This window comes from Tripterygium wilfordii, chromosome 16 (assembly GCF_013401445.1).
Source record: "Tripterygium wilfordii isolate XIE 37 chromosome 16, ASM1340144v1, whole genome shotgun sequence".
NCBI classification, from domain to species: Eukaryota; Viridiplantae; Streptophyta; class Magnoliopsida; order Celastrales; family Celastraceae; genus Tripterygium; species Tripterygium wilfordii.
This window is the reverse complement of record NC_052247.1, coordinates 2,953,862-2,972,932: the sequence shown is the minus strand read 5'-3', so window position 1 is coordinate 2,972,932 and position 19,071 is coordinate 2,953,862. Positions and strand designations below refer to the sequence as shown.

The following is a 19,071-nucleotide window of genomic DNA, read 5'->3' as shown; positions in this document are numbered from 1 at the left end:
ACGTGCACACTGTCTTACACCATCCAACCGTTAAATTTTATTTATCGACAAGTGTCATGATCCCTTTTTGGGCGTGGCGCGTGACATTTTAGAGGGGCTTTTTGGTAAAGAACTAGGTGTTCTTCGTGGGTCCCTCAGTCACCGCTACCGGCTTGCGAAAAGTCCCGGAAAGGAGGGGATTCAGTGATAAGAGTGGGACCCACGCGGTTTTGCACTTTGTCTGTTACTCCATGTGTCATAGTACCAATATGTACGTATCATGGGGCCCACCTTACGTGTCACTATAACAAACTCTATAAAATATAGTAATAAATACTGTATGTACGCGTATATATGTATTTATAACAATTTTATTTGCTTTTATCATTCTTAAAAAAAAAAAAACAATAACTATACAATATAAGTTTATTATTTAAACATTCAATATATATTTAAACTCGAGATGTAAGGTCCGCGCTCATAGAAATTTCTCACATGACTACACAGTTAATTTGGTCAAAATCTAGTGCATGACCATATAAAAAAATTTATTATAAGGTAAAATGTTTTTACCATTCTAAACATTTGTTTTTCTTTTGTTCATAAATACTGTTTTTTTCTTCATATTTATTGTTTTTATCAATGAAAAAAAAAGTTGTCAATTAATTTATTTTCTTATGGGAGAATTTCTATGCTAGCATATATACATACAGTAGCATATATAATATATGCAACATGTACGTGTATTGATATTTATTTCAAGTCATTAGTTCGTCAGGTTGTCTGCCCAGAACCTTGAGGTCCAGGGTTCTATTCTCATCAGGGGGTTTAGGATTTGGATGGTTTTTTATTTGATGACCTTTATACCCCTCGGACATGGCTTAGCTTGTGTGGCATGTGGGCCTTTCCCAAAAAAAAAAAATAAAGTCATTAGTTGGTCAGCAACATTTGACCTAGATAGGGGATTTTAGGAGGAGATTGAAGATTGATTAACGTAAATCATGGCATGAAACAAGGCTTTGATTATTCCTCACTTGTAATGAAGAATTTTGGAATTAAGACAGACACCAAACCTTGTTTTTTGGTAGTCTATAGATCCTAGTGCTCGTAGTGGCCAAAAACCGTTGGCCCACTGCGCTCAACAGGCCCAGCAACTTAAGGCCTCTGAATCACAAATAACATTGCTTGGCACGCTTAAGGCCCAAGGGCCGGGCTGTCATGCCAGCCTGCCCGGCCCGACCTTCTTTTAAGAAGATTTTGGGCAGGCCTGTCCGTGATGACCCGGGCTAGTCTCTAAAAGGACGAAAATCCCGGCCTAGTCCGGCCCCTTTAGAAACTGTTGGGCCAAACCTAGCACGGACCATTGACCTCATCCGGGCCAACAGGCCCATATTACAGCTCTACCGTATAGCCGAAATCTGTCTCCTCAGGACATCACTTCACCACTCGGCAAGCCTTCTGCCGAAAGGAATTTCCGAATCCTTCTGACCTTCCTCCTTCCATGGATATTTTGATGTTGCTGTTCTTAAAACTAAATCATTCTGTTCTTGATGTGGCAGCAAAACAGCATTTTCGTTCTCTTCTCGTTTTTTCATATGGCTACAACCAGTTTGAGACTGCGGTGCTTCCAGTAGCTCGCAATCCTATAATAAAGATCCTTCTCTTATTTGAAGAAATAATTTCACATCTCCAGCACTTGGGCCACATAAGGTCGAATGGCTGTTCTATGGAATTATGTGGTCAGTATGGCAAAGCAATGAACATGGCAAGCCTAGAAAGCAAATACTCTCAATACGCAACATATGGCATATTCCTTGGCTCAAAAATGCAAATCCCTGCAATTAAGATCCATATGAGCAGAGTAATCCATAAAATGTGCAGAAACAAATCACAGATGCAAACACCACAGTTGAACTTACCCCACAACTATATAGCATAACGTGCACAAATTGGCACTGAAAGCACAATGGTAATTCCGAAAAGTCTAGTAAAATCCATCAAAACAAAGCAGACAAATAACATTTTTGCGCGAACAAGTTGCTAGCTAAAGAGAACATGGCCATCAATGGAACCAACAACTGCTTAGAATCCAGAATTGCCACCAAAACCTCCATCGCCACGAAATGAACGGGGGCCACTTGGTCTTTCTTGGGCATAGCTTACACGAATATTCCGACCACTCAGCTCCTGAAATAATATAAAACAACAGTCAAAATAATCTACAATAAAATATGCATAAAATCTTCTAGAGAATCCAATGTCTCACTTGGCCATCCATGGCTGACAGTGCAGAGCTCGCAGAATCAGTGCTTGAGAAGTTGACAAACCCAAAGCCCTTCGACCTCCCAGTGTCTCTGTCAACGATAACCTTTGCTGCAAACCAAAAACAACATTGAATTTCAAAGAACCATGATACACAATAAACTAAAACCTCAGCCACGTTACTAATTGGCCAAACAGTATATTATGCAACTCTGCATATTATAACTCACCGTCAGTTACTTCACCAAAGCTTTCAAATGCCTCCTTAAGAGACCGATCATCAGTTCCATATGAGAGTCCTGGTAACAAATATGAGTAAGAACATTGCATAAATTTACGAAATATTCAATAACATAAAAATGGTTTAACACTCCCATCAATACCTCCAATAAAAAGTCTCGAAGACGACATGTTGCGAACAGAATTAAGCATATGGGACACTGAAACGTTCCCACTCTGACATACACTCTGCCTTGCAAGGCTCCCAAGTTTGTTAAAAAATGCCATTTAAACTGTTGACTGTTCTCCAGTTTAACACCAACAAAATCAGTCACACCACAATGACAAAAGAAAAAAACCAAGTATCATTTCAATGCTATGAAAATTATAAATGTCAAATAACAAACATTCCGCCTCATAAAGGACTTCAACAATCATAAAATAAAAAACCATAACATGAAAGAAGACCAAAAATGAGTTCAATGTGATAACAAATATAATTAGGAAGGAACAAAGGATGCAGGAAGGTTTATCAGTTTCTACTACGGTAATGCCTTTTCTCCTATACCACACCACAACCATGAAACAATTCAACAAAAAACCAATGAATCTAACATATTGACAGGCAAAGAATCCGCTATGCAGCAAAGAACATTTAAATCACACACTTTTCTCGTCTAGCTAAATCAAAGATGGTTAAAGAACCTTTAATTTAAGTCAACAGTCCAAACAATCTATCACTGGCAGCAACACAGAAAACATAGAAACTCAGGACATTTTTTCCCTTACAGCCAAAACAAAAACCCATGCTTATTATACAGTTGCAAACAAGTAAAATATATTTAAAAAACTTGTGTAAGTCTCTTTGGAAACATCTCTTTCAACTGATGCTTATAACATAAAACTCATCAAGAAGACATGACAACAAGAAATCGTTTATGTAAAGTTCAAGGATCAAATTGCACTAACAAAACATGCATACTGATTTATTTACAAGTTAAAGGGTTAGATTTTCCACACACAAATCTCGCAGTGACCAACTTAAAAGTATATATACAGTTTTCTCAGCAGCCAAACAGGAGTTACTAATTTACACAGGGAAAAAATCTGGGACAGAACCCCATAACAGATCGGAAAAACATGAAACCCAAAATACTGAATCACCAAAAAACATAAAAAAAAACGTCAAACACAAAAAGATTCCAGTTTGTAAACATTATAACATCCACAGAAAAAAGATAACAATTTCCAAACAATGAACATCAAGTAGAAATATCAAGCGATTTCCTACAAGCAAAACTAATCCGTAAATATACATATCGATACTCTCGCATGCACAAAAGAGAAGAGGAAGAAGAAGAGTGTATACCTAAGATGAGGAAATTCAAAGGATTAGGGTTTGGCGACTGAAACTGCGCGTTGGGGTTTAAGGACTTGGGGTTGTGAAAAAATCTTCAGCCCTTTAAAGACACGGTGATGCGACAGGGCTGCGTTCACGTACGGTTTACTTTATTTTGAGACCGTTGCTTGCGTTCTTGATGTATGGTGGTGATGGATCGAAATGCTGAGTAAACAAAAAGGAGTAAAGTCCGCCTTCTGTTGCTGGACTTCTGCTATCCAACCCCTAACGGCAACAAACAAAATTAGGGATTGGGGTGAAAAAAAAAAAGGGTTTTGGGTCAGATAAAAGTATGTATCTATGAAATATTTACATGTGTTGGAATCTAATTTGGATTGAATTTCGAATATACTTAATTGACCTAACCCGAATTAGTTTAAATTCGAGCAATAATGTAGTTGGAGTTAGGGTCTGGACAATGTTTGGACCTGGACCCGATTTTAAACCAGACAAAAACTTTATGATTGGACTCATATTTCTGACATATAATTTATGTTCAAATTTGATTTTATCTGAATCGGACAAATTTGATGATCTAGATCAGATATAATTTTGTCACCCCTAATTGGGATGGGTAGTTTAGGGGATTGGGCGCTTTGTCTTCTTTCACAAAGTTCAGATACCTGAATTTATGTCCACTTCAGGCCCAATAGTGAGGCCCAGTCTAATATGATACAGGGAGGAGATGGAGTAACCCACATCATAGAAGAAACAAATTCCAGGAGCAGAGACCTTGCCGTTGGTTCGTGCTCTTCCGGCTGCTCTTCCCCTTGTTCTTTGAACACCAGGTGAAACCCACTTTCATCCTCTGCTACATTTATTTTGGGTATTTGTTGTTTCTCATCATTTTTCGTAGTTTTAACACTGCGTTTTGTATTTCTATCTATGTAAGTTACAAGCGACTGCACCTTTCAGAGAGAATTTCAGGCAATACCCGACGTGGAAGATTGCTATGAGTTCATGGCCTGCTATCATTCTCTGCGTCCTCACATTCATCCATTATGGAGGAGTTTTAATTGCTTGATAGGGAGAAACTGGGAAAGAACTTGTACAACTGGAAACAACTTCAACATCCGAAAATTTGATGGGATTCGTTTTTCGTCCATTATTTCCAAGAAGGTAATGCATGATGGTAAAAATTTGATGAGATTCGTCAGGTTTAAGGTGCCTTAGAAGGATAAGGGTACTTCTTTTTGTTGGTTTGATGGGTTGTAGTTACTCACTAAAAAGAAAGCAAAAGAATAAGAAGGAAAAATGGAAGGAGAGGAAAATTAAAAGAGTGATGATGATATCTATAAAGATGCAGAATTCTGCTGGTTATGCCATATCTTGCGCTTTGCACTTGCCTAAGCTTCATTAGTTTAATATTTTGCATCAGTAGTTGTGATAATTATGTTATTCTTCCTAACTTACTAAACTTCAGAGTTGTTTTACCTCTGGGAAATGGAATTCCATCGTGCTTGAAATGCGATTTTATCTTTTACACTCCATGAGCCATGGTTCTGAAAACATCAGTTGCAGTGATGATTTTGAGTACTTGCTTGCATATATAAGGTAGATTCTCTGTTTGGAACGAAGTGGGATAAAATCAGTATGCAGTTTTCACTGATGATTTTGGACGCCCATCATATGGTTATTCTGAAAACAAGTAATAAACTTATGAATTGGCAATACTTAAATGGGCAGGCATTGTAAATGTGAAATATAAGTGAGTATTTATGGATATAAAAGAAAAGTATCTGCAATATGTTGACAGTTCTTGTTGGTTTTTGGGCCATATCCATTTTCTGCTTTTCATAAAACATTTAACAATAAATCTAAATAACTCTTTGGTTATTCTGGTTTAGTGGCTATTAAACTAACTACTCGTTAATATTATGCCCATTGTGTCGTTTTTCCTCATATGGTTAGTTCTGGATTTGCTATGTCATTACAGGGTTATGCTGCAACTTCTCATAGTGATGTAGTTTTTTCTTCTGAAAGTGGACATATAAGGGACCAACATGAACAGGCACTCTTGAATCCAATCAAGCATGAAGAGAGACAAGCAAGTTCTGATTCTTCAAATGGCAGAGTAATGCTCATAGATGGCACATCAATTATATATAGATCATACTACAAGCTTTTAGGTATGCTTTATTCTTACCTTTCTTCTGAAAATAAACTATTTATGTTGAATTGATGTTTATGAGTTTTTTTGGGCTACATTGTTGAAGCATCTGAGTAATGGAACATTTTTATAGGTAAATGTTGTGGACTGATAGGATGGGCTTTTTACTCACTGGCTAATTACTGATTTGAATATTAAGAACTACATTGGTTGATGTCATTAACTTAGGGATATGATATCTTATAATGAGTCTGATGACAAGCTGGCAAAGGTTTTATAGCAAGTTCTTTGAACATAAGAGTAGCTAAATGGTTACACACTTGTACATTATATATTTCGCAAAACTGGCAGCCTAGTCTCAATGTATTTGACCTACTTGGAAGAACTAGAAAATTGTGGGAGTAATTACATCTTTAAGCTTTTTGCTATGCCTTAGGAGTTATGACCATGAGAATAAATTTTATAGGAGCATTTTGTGGAACTTGGATCTTTAAAACATATTACGGACAAATTAGTGTTTTTTTTCCTTATTTGCACCTTGGGTGCTTCTTTTATACAAATTCTTATTGGAAGGTCCAGCCTGGTGCATAAAACTCTCACTATTGCTGTGGGGTGTAAGGTGGTTAGATGTATGGATCCTTAATCTTGAATTGTTTAGAGGCGGTTTTTGTGGTTTTTGACCTTAGAGAGTATGTTGCTGATGCAACTACTTTTCATAGCTACGACGCTGGCCGTCTCATGAATGTTTTACACTCTTTGTGAAGATTCCAACAGAAGTTGAATCCTGCATACGTAAGACATGAATCTTGTCGATTAACGCTAAGTATTAGAAATGAAATGATTGTTGCCAATAGGCAGAGAACTTTTCTGCTAGACTTCAGAAACAAATGCATCTATGTTTTCTTTCTTATCTTTTACACTCTGTCGTGAAGATTCCAACGTAAGTTGAACCCTGCAGACGAAAGGCATGAATTTTGTTGATTAAGCTAAGTATTAAAAATGATTGTTGCCAATAGGCAGATAACTTTTCTGCCAGACTTCAGAAACAAGTGCATCTATGTTTTCTTTGTTATCTTTTGCTTGGACGGTGGTTAAAATGGAGATGTATTTGGCCTGCAATTCAAGAGATTTTGGATATTGGAGGAAATAGCTTACTATACTGAAATGTTAAGTAGCTCTTTGTGATTTTTATGCGACAACAAGCATCTTATGCAAGTTCTGCAACATAAGTATTGGGATGCAACCTAAAGTTGGCTTGTTACCCTTTTCTCTAATCAATAATATTTCACTTTCCTTTGGTAATGCCAGCAAAGTTGCACCATGGCTATCTATCAAATGCTGATGGCAATGGAGATTGGGTTTTAACTATTTTCACCGCAATATCTCTTGTAAGTGGTATCTATTTGAAATCATGGACCTTATATTATTTCTTTCTCTTGTATGTGGTATCTATTTTCACATGCTGTTTGCATCTTGTATGCTAACGTGTGATGTTTGTTGCACTATTTCCAAAGAACAATTTTCTACTAGTGGCACATCATAACATATAGTAATTCATTTTGGCATCAATTATTACGCCTTTTTGGTTTGAATATTAGCCTTATATTGGTATCTTGTATAACTTTTTTTTTCCTTCTTGCGAATGCAATTTGCTTTTGGTGAGTCATTATGGGTGTATTTGCACTCTATCTTTGGTGTTCAGTTCTCTTTCACTTCCACTTTCTCACTTCCCACCTATCTCTCACTCACTCTCTGCTTTGAGTTTCTTTAGGTCTGAAGCAAATCATATGTTATGTCTCTTGCAGATAATGGACGTTTTGGAATTTATCCCCTCACATGTGGCGGTATGATTATTTTCTTTTAAGTTTATGTCCTTTTCTATACCTATTCAGTATTCATCAAAGCTTACATATATGCATGCATTAGCAGTCTCGAATTTAGATTGTGCTGGTGGCCATGTTGTTGAACTATATTTGTCAATATCTAACTAAGATGTTACCTTTTTTTATTTTGGCGTTAGAGTATTCTGATTATTGTAAATGCAGATGTCCAATTACTCAACAAGATTCTTATGTTAACATGTATAATGTGGTTAGATAACCTTTGGTAAGCCTTCACTTGTCTGGGTTTTGGGGGAGGGTTGAGAAGATATTAGCCTTGGATTTTCTGAATATTCGTGTCAGTTTGGGGACAAAGGGAAGAGACCTTTGGTTTCTTTATGTGATATGAAAACATACATTTACTAAGTGTGACCTTTTGGTTTCTCTATGTGATATGAAAACATACATTCACCAGTTGTTTTCATATTGATAATTATGCAATTGTAACGGGAATTTATGAAATCAATTTGGTTATTCAGTAGGATCCTATTTAGAGATTTTATTTCTTTCTCCATGATATTTGTGTTGCATGTTAATATACGGCACGAGCACACATAGATGATTCAGTTATGCTCTGAATAGTCAGTAATCTCTTTTCCTAGTTTGCTATTTCTACTTGGTTCTTTTGTACTTTCAAACAAGGTTTGTTTCTTTTTTGACTAGTTATTTATCTTGTTTATTTCTCTTTGTGCAGGTGGTTTTTGACCATGATGGTGAGATAATGAGTTTCGTGGAATTTAATTTTCCACTATTATCATTTGTGCTTCTTTGCTCTTCCGTTCTCTACATTTTTATCTGATTTGTAATGTTGCATCCTTTTAAAGTCTTTTCTTTTTGTGCAATGTTGAATCCCTGCTATCTTATGCCCTTTGTCCTAGCATGAGGGGTTTAAATATGAATTGATTTTAGTGTTGACATGACTTTGGACCTCCAGCTGTTTCTGGTTTCCTAGTTAATTCCTTTTCTTCCTTTGGTTTGTGTTATGATAGAGACTTTAGCTATCATTTTGCTGATTTAGAGCCTGAGTTTTGTTTAGAGGATTCATATTCTTGTTGTGTAATCTTTGTCTCTTATGTTTAGCTTTTTCCGCTGCTTAATTATTTGAATGCTTTCAAGTACAATAACTAAATCTCTCAATAGTCTTACAACATATACATCTAAAACGGGAATAGATTTTTATCTACCATCTCATCAAGATCAGAACCCTCTGCAAGCAGTTTCACTTAGTTTACATCTCTGTCATTCGTAGCACTTGAAAATGTTTTCTTACAACTCATAACCTGTGGGGTTTGGGAGGGGGTGGGTACGGGCAGTTGAAGAATGAAGGTTGTACCTATTTAATATTTAGTAGTTGTATTCATATTTTATATAATTGTATCTTTAAAATATAAGTGAATATAACTTCCAGTAATCTCAGAGTGAGGATGTTTTATTCAACACTATGAGACATTTACTTTTACTGGTTTGTTTTATAAAACTTTTAAAACATAGATTTGCCATTAGCTCATAATTGGAATTCTGTTCAAAAGTGAAACCCTGATGGTTTTTTTTGTTGATATCATTGGAGGACATATATAATTTTCTATGGTAGTGGTTATTTGTTGCTTGTTGTATACCTGCATGTGTGTGTCTGTGTGTGAATATGTGAGTGCTTATTAATTACTTTTTAGCTCTCTCCCTTCTTCCACTACTTGATTAAATTTGAAAGTTGTTTCTAAAATGAAGATCTGTCAGTAAGTTTTGATTTTAACATATATCCAAGACCAGGTCTTAGATTTTTATAGTCAAGAAAGTGTACAGTGTAATTTCTAGCACAGAAGATCTATTAGTATTCATTACAAAATTTGGATTGTCGATAGCGTATTAATGTTTGAACAACCTATTTTTCATTGATCAATCTTTCTATGATTGCAGTCTCTGGGATGTCAATAGTGGAAAAAAATGTTGTAATTTGTATAGTCTTCACTTTATTCTAGTTAAGGGTGTAATAGGTCCAGCTTAGCTAAGGGGGCTTACCAGGCTCAGGCTTTCTGTCTAACTTGAAAATGATAAAGACATGATTATAAGTTACAACCACGGATATAGATGTGAAAGGATACATGAATAGATTCTTAAATAAGATTTGAGTCATGAAAGAGAACCTAAGTGATGGGCCCCTAGTGGTTTTTGATGAACAATTCATTTAGTTGCTTCAAAGTACTTGGGAGATTAAGATTTGTAAGTGTTTGTTTTGGATGTGGGGGGAGTGGATTGTCATGATGGTTGGGTCTTCTTTTGGATTTTCACTATGTTGTGTCATTCTTGTATAAATATTTGTCACCCTAGTATTTGTGTCATGAAAAAGAATCTGTTTGTGGACTCCAAGGTCTCATTTGTTGTGCTATTCCTATGAACTCCGTGTTTGTTGTTTAAGCTTTTCTATTGTGATGCCAAATACCTCCGATTCTGGAGAATCTATCATTTGCATTTTGCAAAAGTTTGGAAGATGCTATTCTTTGGGAATATTATGGACATGGTATGTTATTGTTTCATATCTCACTAGATGCCAATTTGTTGCTAAAACTATTCTTGCCTGTCGTATCAAATGGCAACTAGGCGAGGTTTAAGTATTTTTAGAAATTTATAGTTTTTTTGAAATTTGAATTCAGATATGCTGATAAAACTCATGTGTGAGAAACACATTTTAAGTACTTGTCTTATCCTCTGGAGAACATACTTTTGTGGGTCTGTTAACTCTCCCTGGCTGCATTTTGCCGTTAGATGTCGAAGACCAATTATCTAGTGTGGCCTTCCCTTTATAAGTCTGGTCAAATTGCGCCATTCATGGGGTACATTGGATTGTGGAGATATTGTTTCAAGCAAAATTTGATAGAACAACGTTCTCTTTTCAGGAGTTCCATTTGGTCATACTTGTAATTCATCCAAAGAAAATATCATGGCAAAAGGTATGCTTATCCATTTTTTTTGTTTTTGACAATGAATTGATCTAGTAGTGCTCCTTGAGAAATTACCGATCGCATTTATAGGTAGGAGAAGGAAATTTTCGAGGAATCTTGCAGAATTGCAGGGGTAGAGTTACAGGGGTGCAACCTAGAGGTCGCAAGTTCAATTCCTGGAAACAGCCTCTCCACATAATATGTGGAGTAAGGTCCGCGTACATCTTGCATGTCCCCAATCTTGCCTAATGCGGGAGCCTTGTGCACAGAAGTTGTTTACCTTATCTTGTAGAATTCCCAAATTATCTATTCCATAGAAGGGGAATATATTTTGTTACCTTATTGTAGAGGCGAGATGTGGTGGTGTGTGTCCATTGATGGGTTTGTGTTTGATTTGGTGTATCTATTTGTAATTATTGAAAGTAATATTTTAGAGTTGTGTGCAGTGTTTCTGATTTCAACGACCACCATAATTTAATTGAAGACCTATTGTGCCACCTGCCAATCTTTGCATTACTTTGTGCTTATTTGTCCATGACCTGGCTTAATTTCCAGCCACTTCCATCCAACATAAATGTGTCAAACCCAGCACAGTGTTTTTTGTTTTATGATGGGGTGGGAGTGAGAGTGGGGCATGTGGTGGTTTGGGGGTTTAGGAAGGGGTGTTTGTCAAGGTGAATTACCAATCAGCATACATTATGGCTATATTTTTTTTAATGTAAAACAATTTATTAAGGGGCACAAAGTTAGTGCAACCCGATGATGTAAAAAAAGGTAAACTAACACCCGTGCACCATGCTCCCGCAGTTGGCAGAATTGGGACTGATAAGATGTACGGAGATCTTTCCCTCACATAATATGTGGGGAGGCTTATTCAGGAATTGAACATGTGACCTCTAGGTTGCAATCCTAACTCTACCATTGCGCCACATGTCCGCCTGTGGCCCAGTAATAGAGTTGCTAAGATCTAGACTGATGTTTACGTGGAATTTCCTTTAGGTTTCTCTCTTCTTCTTAAATAATGCTAACCTTATACATATGCAAAAGCACTCCATGGACAAATGCACAAACTCAAGTGACGTGCTCCAAAGTTTTTGTCCAAAGTTTATTTTGTATGGCTGTATTGCTTCTAGACCTGATGAAAAAATGTGTGCGTTCACACTTTACATGCTCTTTGGTAAAATAGTTAATAAGTTCGATTGGTTTATACTTCTTCAGTACTAATATAAATCTTAGATGTTGGTTTTAGACTCTAGAAATCAACTAAGAAGGAAGTTCACATTTTGAGGCTTTATTGTCTAGTTTCCAGCTGTTTGTTCCTTCTCCATTATTTAGCTCTGTCAAGGGTCAAATGTACCATAGAAGAAAATTCTTCTTTTCTTAACCTAGAAATTTATTTGCTTCAATGTTAGTCGTTTGCTTTATGTTTGTGTTGCATTTTACTATTCAAAAGTAGTTCTAATTATATTTTCTCAAATCTTTTCGAAGGCTTGAATTTTCGTCACACTCTATACCCTTCATACAAGAGCAACCGTCCCCCCACACCTGATACCATAGTTCAGGGACTTCAATATTTGAAAGCATCCATCAAAGCTATGTCCATTAAGGTGATTGAGGTAAAGGCCACATATGTCAAACTTGTCTGATTCGCTGCCCCTGGTTATCCGTGACAACTAATGATAATCTAACGTGAAGACAGGTACCAGGGGTGGAAGCTGATGACGTAATTGGAACGTTAGCTGCAAGGAGTGTTGAGGATGGGTTCAAGGTAGTCATTTAATCTCTACTATTAAACATTGAAATTGAAGAATGTTCTTGAAACACAGTGGTCGTATTTCCTCCATCTTTTGTCTTGGTTTAGAAAATCTTGATTAATCAGTTAGAATGTTTTATATTACACCCACAAGGATTATTATTAATTTGCTTTATCATTGATTCTAACGGCATCTTTGCTCTTTTCTCCCTCCAATTCTATCTAGTCCCTCTACAATTTCATATCTCGTAACATGTTGCTTTAGTGTTTGTTTCTCCCCTAATCAGAAGCAACATAAGTTTACTGGGATTATTTCCAGACATACTCTCTGGAGTTATGAAAGTAGCCCTAGTTTTTTCTTCTTCTTATGTTGGTTGACTTCTTTCCAACTTTCTTTAGGATTTCTCAATTATGTATATAACACACATTTCGAGGATGGTATGGTGTTCTTGAATTCTTTCACATTACTTGTGTTGGTACTCTCCTAGATCCATTTGATGCTTCAAGTTGCCATAATAGCATTAGTTTTGGAAAAGATGTTCTCTTTAACAACAGCATAATTACTGTTGTAGTCTATGGATATGCCAGATGATTCATGTGTAGCCCTAGGAAAAGTAAGACTTAGCATCATTTTGGCTCTGCGCTTTTGTATTAACATTTAAAATTATAATACTGAGTTCACTAGAGATTTGCTGGACTGGGGGTTGGGTCTTTTCATTGTTATCTTTAATAAGTGTATGTTAACTTTTATTATGTGGTATTTTTGTCTGACATGACTAATTTAAATTTGCTTACAACTTATGCTATTTTTTTTTTGGTTTCCATACAATTAGTTATTCTGCAATTCTGAGTGAAGTAAATTGTTAGACCTTTTTCTGTGTGAAATTGAACAATATTAGTCTAATATCTACACCATAACTGTCTTTGATCTTCAAGGCTTTATTTTTTTGGTCAACAAAGTCCGAGTGTGGAGTGCCTCATTAATGACATAATGAAGAAGTTACTCAAAGTTGTCCTCTCTGTTATTTAATTTGTTTATTATATTTCCTCTTAACAAGTCCTTTGTTTTTATATTACGCAGGTGCGAGTTGTGTCCCCTGACAAAGATTTCTTTCAGATTTTGTCACCTTCTTTGCGACTTCTACGAATTGCGCCCCGCGGCTTTGAGTAAGTACTTGTTCAATTACAACTTTTTTTATGCCCTTGCATTTGTATAAGTTGAATGTACAAGGCTATAAGCTATATATTTTTGTTGTTCTCCTTGTACTCGGATACAATGCCAATACAACAACTAGGAAATATATAAAAGTTGACAAGATACCAAAGTCAAAATGGAAGGAGGTGTGTAGTGCAGACAGTAGTCATGGGTGGAATAGATAATTTTTGCATTGCAATATTGTTGAACCTATTCCTCAAAGAGTGCCATTCAGAAGGCACCTCTGTTGGCTATTTGGTGTGAAGTTACAATCAGCTTGCATATTAATTAGTTGAGGCAAAGGAAGAAACAATGGGTAGAGTGGAAGAACACACGGTAGATGGAATTTCTGTTCAGTATTCTATGAGATATTATGATTTTACGTCATTTTATAATTCAAGTCTTACTTGATATGAAATTATTATTACTGTAATACATCTAAGTAGGTAGAACATAACACCTTCACCATCAGTTCTCTTTATGTGGCAATTCACTTGACTCTTCACTCTCCTGTAGCATTAGATGAGCCCTTCCTGTTTTTGTATTCTAGTTTCATTGAATGTTGACATCCCCATTGACTAAATGAATCGAGATATTACCCATTTTCCCTACATTAGCTAGAGTAATCTAATTTATCTAATTTTGTCAAAAGAATTATCAAGAATCTGAAGCTTATACCTCTCACTATCTCTATGCATTTGGTTTGCGTATTCTGTTTTTTTTTTTTGGAAGATTGTGTTTGATTCTACCAATAAAGAGTTTGATATCTATTATTTTGGTTCCCTAGGATGGCCTCCTTTGGAATGGAAGATTTTGCTGAAAGATATGGAAATCTGAAACCTTCTCAGTTTGTTGATGTAATGTCTCTTGTGGGAGACAAAAGTGATAATATTCCAGGTTTTGTGTGCTTCTCTTTTAAGGACTGAATACAATGTAATATATTGCATCACCCTAAGTTTATTTTCTCTTTAACCAATTATCGTAGTTTTTTACTTTGGAAAGAAGCTAGTTGATGCAAGCAATTCTTCATATAGGAAGCAAATTTTGAACACCCATTTGATTACTTGAAAGATGCTCCTCAGCAACTTCAAGTCCTTTTATCCATATTTGCACGTCATCATTTTTAATAAGAAGCGTATTTAACACCATCTATAAATAAATATGATTGGAGGTATGTGAAAAGATTGTTTGGGGAGTCAACAATTAACTGACAAGACTCACCATATCTAGTATAAGATACCCATATAATTGCTTATATCTGCATTGACCTGTGGGTTCCTTGTGCACGGGTATCGTTTACAACATGCAAACATGTGGCCCAGTGGTAGAGTTGCAGGAGTGCAACGTAGAGGTCACATGTTCAATTTCTACAAAAATTCTCTCCACATATTATGTAGGGTAAGGTTTGCATACATCGGACTTGTCTTGCTGACCCAGCCCACTGTTTCAACTACGATAAATTTATTCTGGACCCCATGATAGGATTGTAGCCATGTGTCATGTGGCTTCCATCATTAATAATCTATACTTTCATGTACCAATTGTACATAGTTATTCATGTGTCTTTGCATAAAGTGTTGGCATAAGTTTCTAGCATCGGTACTTCTTGACGAACTGATATCTTAGTTTACTATGATTTTTGAATCTCGAAATCTTTCCTATGTTTCTCGACTATCCATTTGGTACTTGCTTGGGCTTTTGAACATACAAGGTGAAGTAATGGAACGTCCTACATCGCCTCAGAAAAAGTGACTTTTAAGAAACTTTAAAGCTTTTGTGCTTCTTTAGAATTCTTATTCACGAGAGTTAAATGAGCCAAAAATTCACTGATGTGATGTTAGTTTCTATTTTCTAATGACTGCAGGAGTTGAAGGTATTGGAGATGTTCATGCTTTGCAACTGATAACCAGATTTGGTATGTGACAACTCCTGCACACACACAACACTTAGCATCTGTGCTGATGCTTCTTTGTGGTATAAATTGATCCGAATTTTCTCTCTTTTCTGCATGTGTTCGTAACTGTTCGCTTTCTATTAAAAGTAGTAGTGCAGTACTCTTGTAATGTACAACAGTTTTTCGTGCTCTTTTTGATGAGATTTTTATGTATTGGTCTTTGCTTTGGTGTTTGGCTAGACTCATGCATGGGCATAGACCACCAGGCTTATGTTTTGGTTTCCCCTACACCCCCCCCCCCCTCCCAAAAAAAAAAATCTCGTAGAAACGGCAATTTTCCCACTTGCTAAATCGAATGTATTCATAACTCATATAGTCAAATTTCTTGGTGCTTCATAAAATTCTTCCATTCTAAAAAAATATAAAAAAATCGTAAAGTCAAATTTTTGTGGAGCGTAGAGGCGCTTATTAGTTTTCTTGTTATTCTTTCGTTATCTCCATTTAAATTCCTCTAATTGTGTTTGTGTTTGTGTTTTCTATTCATTTAAATGTGTCTATATATATTTTGAATACTTATAATTATCTTCTTTGGGAAGGCACACTGGAGACTTTGTTGCAAAGTGTTGATCAAGTTGAAGAGGAACGCATTAGAAAGGTAACAATTTTCAATTACATCATCATATTGCCACTTTTAGCAGTAACTTAAAGGCTGGCAAAAGTAAGAAGTTGAAAGTTCTATGAAGAAATTGGAGGATAACACCTGCTTCCCTATCTCCATCTATTGAATGTAAAAAATGTGTAGAATTAGAGCAGTTATTGTGAACTGTACCCTGCCTAAGCTGGATCATTGATATTGCACAATTTTAGGGGCAGTTAAGGGAATAAGAAACTTGGGCCTTGCTAGTTCCTTTGGCTTAAGCCAAATATTTTCGTGGTCAAGATATTGTGTCATTGACTTTTAAGTTACGAAGTTACCATTGACAGTGCCCTTTTGTGATTCTGAATATTGTGCCTAACATGTAAATCAAAGGTGTTAGTCCGAAACACCTCTTTATCTGTTCTCGTATGGCTGAACCCTTTTGTTTATCGTGTAGGCCTTGATAACAAATGCTGATCAGGCTATCCTGAGCAAGAACTTGGTAATCTTTTAATCTTTTGTTGATTGCTTTAATCCCTTTTTTTAGTGCTATTGTAACCACATTCATGCAAAATATGATGGCTCTTTGAGTTCCTTCAAGCTCCATATTTTTGTTATCAGGATATCTATGTCATTTCAGGCAGATCATTCTTATGCATCTAATAGTTCAAGTGTCCCTGTGACTGACTAAATGATAACACTTTTAAAAAAGAAAAACATGTTCCTTCTATGCTATATAATTATCTAATCTGCGGGGTGATTATTGAAGTTTTCTGTAGTCTGTGACATTTATTTGATATATTGACTATGTCAAGATGTCCTCTCTCTGTTACTTTGGTTCATGGGTATGGTTATGGGGTAAAGTATCGCGTTGTCCATTCTTTGTTAGTCGGGTTCTTGCACACTCTCTCCAAAGCTAAGTTGTTTGATTTAATGATACAGCACAAGTGGGAGATGGAGTGGTTACCTAATACTCTCAAGCAAGCTTTTCTTTGACATATGCATGGGAGGCATATAGGGTATCTTAGTAATTAGTGTGTTAGAGGCAGAAACTAGAGAACTGAAATTTTGAGTATGAAACTTGCCCTAGAGTCCCTGCCTTGAACTTTGTAATGATATCGATGAAGTTTATCATGTTGCAGGCACTGCTACGCTCAGATCTTCCCTTCTATATGGTGCCTTTCGATGTTAGAGATCTAACATTCAAGAAACCGGAGGTTTGTATACTTTCAAGCATATTTTTTTTTTTTTGATGTGTTGTATTGCAAAAATGTGGGGAAGTCTGATTATCAGCTTGAAAATAGTTTCATTATTGCAATTCTATTGCCTGAGTCAATGTAAGTTTCTAATTTGACCGTTGAACATGTGTGTGGCTACTATCGAAATGTATTCTAAAGAAAAGACGCAACTTAAACAAGTAGCTCTTGGCCTAGTGGTAGGCTACTACGTAGTACTTGAACTATCGCAAGGTTTGAGTCCTCTCTCACTTTAATAGTAATAATAAAACATGAGAGTTTTGCTTCTTCTTCTTAATTTTTTCTTCCGTTGTGAAATTTGATTAGTGTTCTCTTAAAGATTTTTTTTTTTCTTTGTTGGTGTTGTGATCCTTTCAATGTTATGCCGCTTTCATGATTTTTTCATGGCCGTCCTCGACCTTCAATTTCTTTTTTTAATTAGTTTCATTCGTCTTTCAAAATGCTCAACTTTTCTCCTTGAGCTCCGAAGAGATACATCTTCAGTTGTCATTTCAGCTTTTACCCCATCAAAATATTTAAAACATTAGCTCATCAATTATTCATTTTTTCCTGTTGCATTGCCTGTAAGTAACGGATTATTCCCCCTTGTGCTGATAGGCAAACATGTGGCCCAATGATTAAGTTGTTAAGTTGTATAGATCTAAATTAGATGTCACAGGTTTAAACCTGTGAAACAGTCTCTCCGCATATTATGTGGGAGGAAGAGGAAGACTGCTTAAATCTTGTATGTTCCTGACCCCGCCAATTGCATGAGCATTGTGCAATGGAGTTGTTTACCCTTAATATCTTACAAAAACATTCTTTCGTAAATTTGCATACATTACTGATATTCCCCCCACTCCCCCTTCCTGTACTTGATTGAATGATACAGGACAATGGAGAGAAATTCAAAAGCCTTCTGAATGCAATCGGTGCTTATGCAGAAGGATTTTCAGCGGATCCAATCATTAGAAGAGCTTTCTATCTGTGGAAGAAGCTTTAAGCTTCTGTTATTATGTACTTGTGGCAGAAACACATTTAGTCTGCCACGAAGAGCAGAGTTTGTATTGCTTAGGGCTAGCCTTTAATGTCGGCGGATTTTGAAATTTAATATAATATACAGTGGGGCTCTTAGTTCAATCATTTTACTCAATGCTTCAGTTTATGGTTTTTCTAGGCTCACGGGTCAAATGGTGACCCCTTGATATATTATATCCAAATTCCTTGTCAGGCGCAAATACCATTTTGAGTTCATCTGCAGGTTGGATTGTGTCAACTTTTTCTTGTCCTTCACCTTCAAGTTTTCCTGCGTTTTGGTTGGAAAGAGTTGGAAGTTTTATGAGGTTTTAGAAGTAGATGCATGCTGATGACTTGTCTTTTTCACATAATAAACAGGTCGTTGGTTGATATATTAAACTTGATCAGGGTAGGTCGTGAGTTCAAGTCTCGTATTTTCATTATTATAATTCGCAAGATGGATCTTTGTTTTGTGGGAATGTCATCTATTCCCATTCTCAAGATCATTTTTTGAGAATTGAAAATATCTTTTATTGTTTTTTCATCTAATTAATT

The 19,071-nt window shown here is 36.1% G+C and overlaps 2 protein-coding genes across 4 annotated transcripts; one reads left to right on the top strand and one right to left on the bottom strand.

Annotated features, from left to right (window-relative positions):
- Positions 1 to 1,867: 1,867 nt before the first annotated feature.
- Positions 1,868 to 3,985, bottom strand: LOC119980521 (glycine-rich RNA-binding protein 2, mitochondrial-like). Of its 2 annotated transcripts, XM_038823248.1 has the most exons (5): positions 3,830 to 3,985; positions 2,625 to 2,760; positions 2,472 to 2,540; positions 2,246 to 2,352; positions 1,911 to 2,166 (listed from the first exon to the last, which is right to left on the bottom strand). In XM_038823248.1, exons 2-5 carry the CDS (start codon positions 2,746 to 2,748, stop codon positions 2,062 to 2,064), a joined length of 405 nt encoding a protein of 134 aa, XP_038679176.1. In that variant the 5' UTR covers positions 2,749 to 2,760; positions 3,830 to 3,985; the 3' UTR covers positions 1,911 to 2,061. The 2 variants fall into 2 exon arrangements, with proteins under 2 accessions (XP_038679177.1, XP_038679176.1); XM_038823249.1 differs by lacking the exon at positions 3,830 to 3,985 and having other exon boundaries at positions 1,868 to 2,166; positions 2,625 to 2,766.
- A 526-nt stretch (positions 3,986 to 4,511) lies between these two features.
- LOC119980972 (DNA polymerase I) lies at positions 4,512 to 18,753 on the top strand. Of its 2 annotated transcripts, XM_038823886.1 has the most exons (16): positions 4,512 to 4,647; positions 4,752 to 4,978; positions 5,796 to 5,988; positions 7,278 to 7,357; positions 7,775 to 7,813; positions 8,544 to 8,562; positions 10,741 to 10,794; positions 12,274 to 12,401; positions 12,485 to 12,553; positions 13,620 to 13,705; positions 14,521 to 14,630; positions 15,598 to 15,648; positions 16,224 to 16,282; positions 16,722 to 16,766; positions 17,407 to 17,481; positions 18,392 to 18,753. In XM_038823886.1, exons 2-16 carry the CDS (start codon positions 4,820 to 4,822, stop codon positions 18,500 to 18,502), a joined length of 1,278 nt encoding a protein of 425 aa, XP_038679814.1. In that variant the 5' UTR covers positions 4,512 to 4,647; positions 4,752 to 4,819; the 3' UTR covers positions 18,503 to 18,753. The 2 variants fall into 2 exon arrangements, with proteins under 2 accessions (XP_038679814.1, XP_038679815.1); XM_038823887.1 differs by lacking the exon at positions 10,741 to 10,794.
- The last annotated feature ends 318 nt before the right edge of the window (positions 18,754 to 19,071 follow it).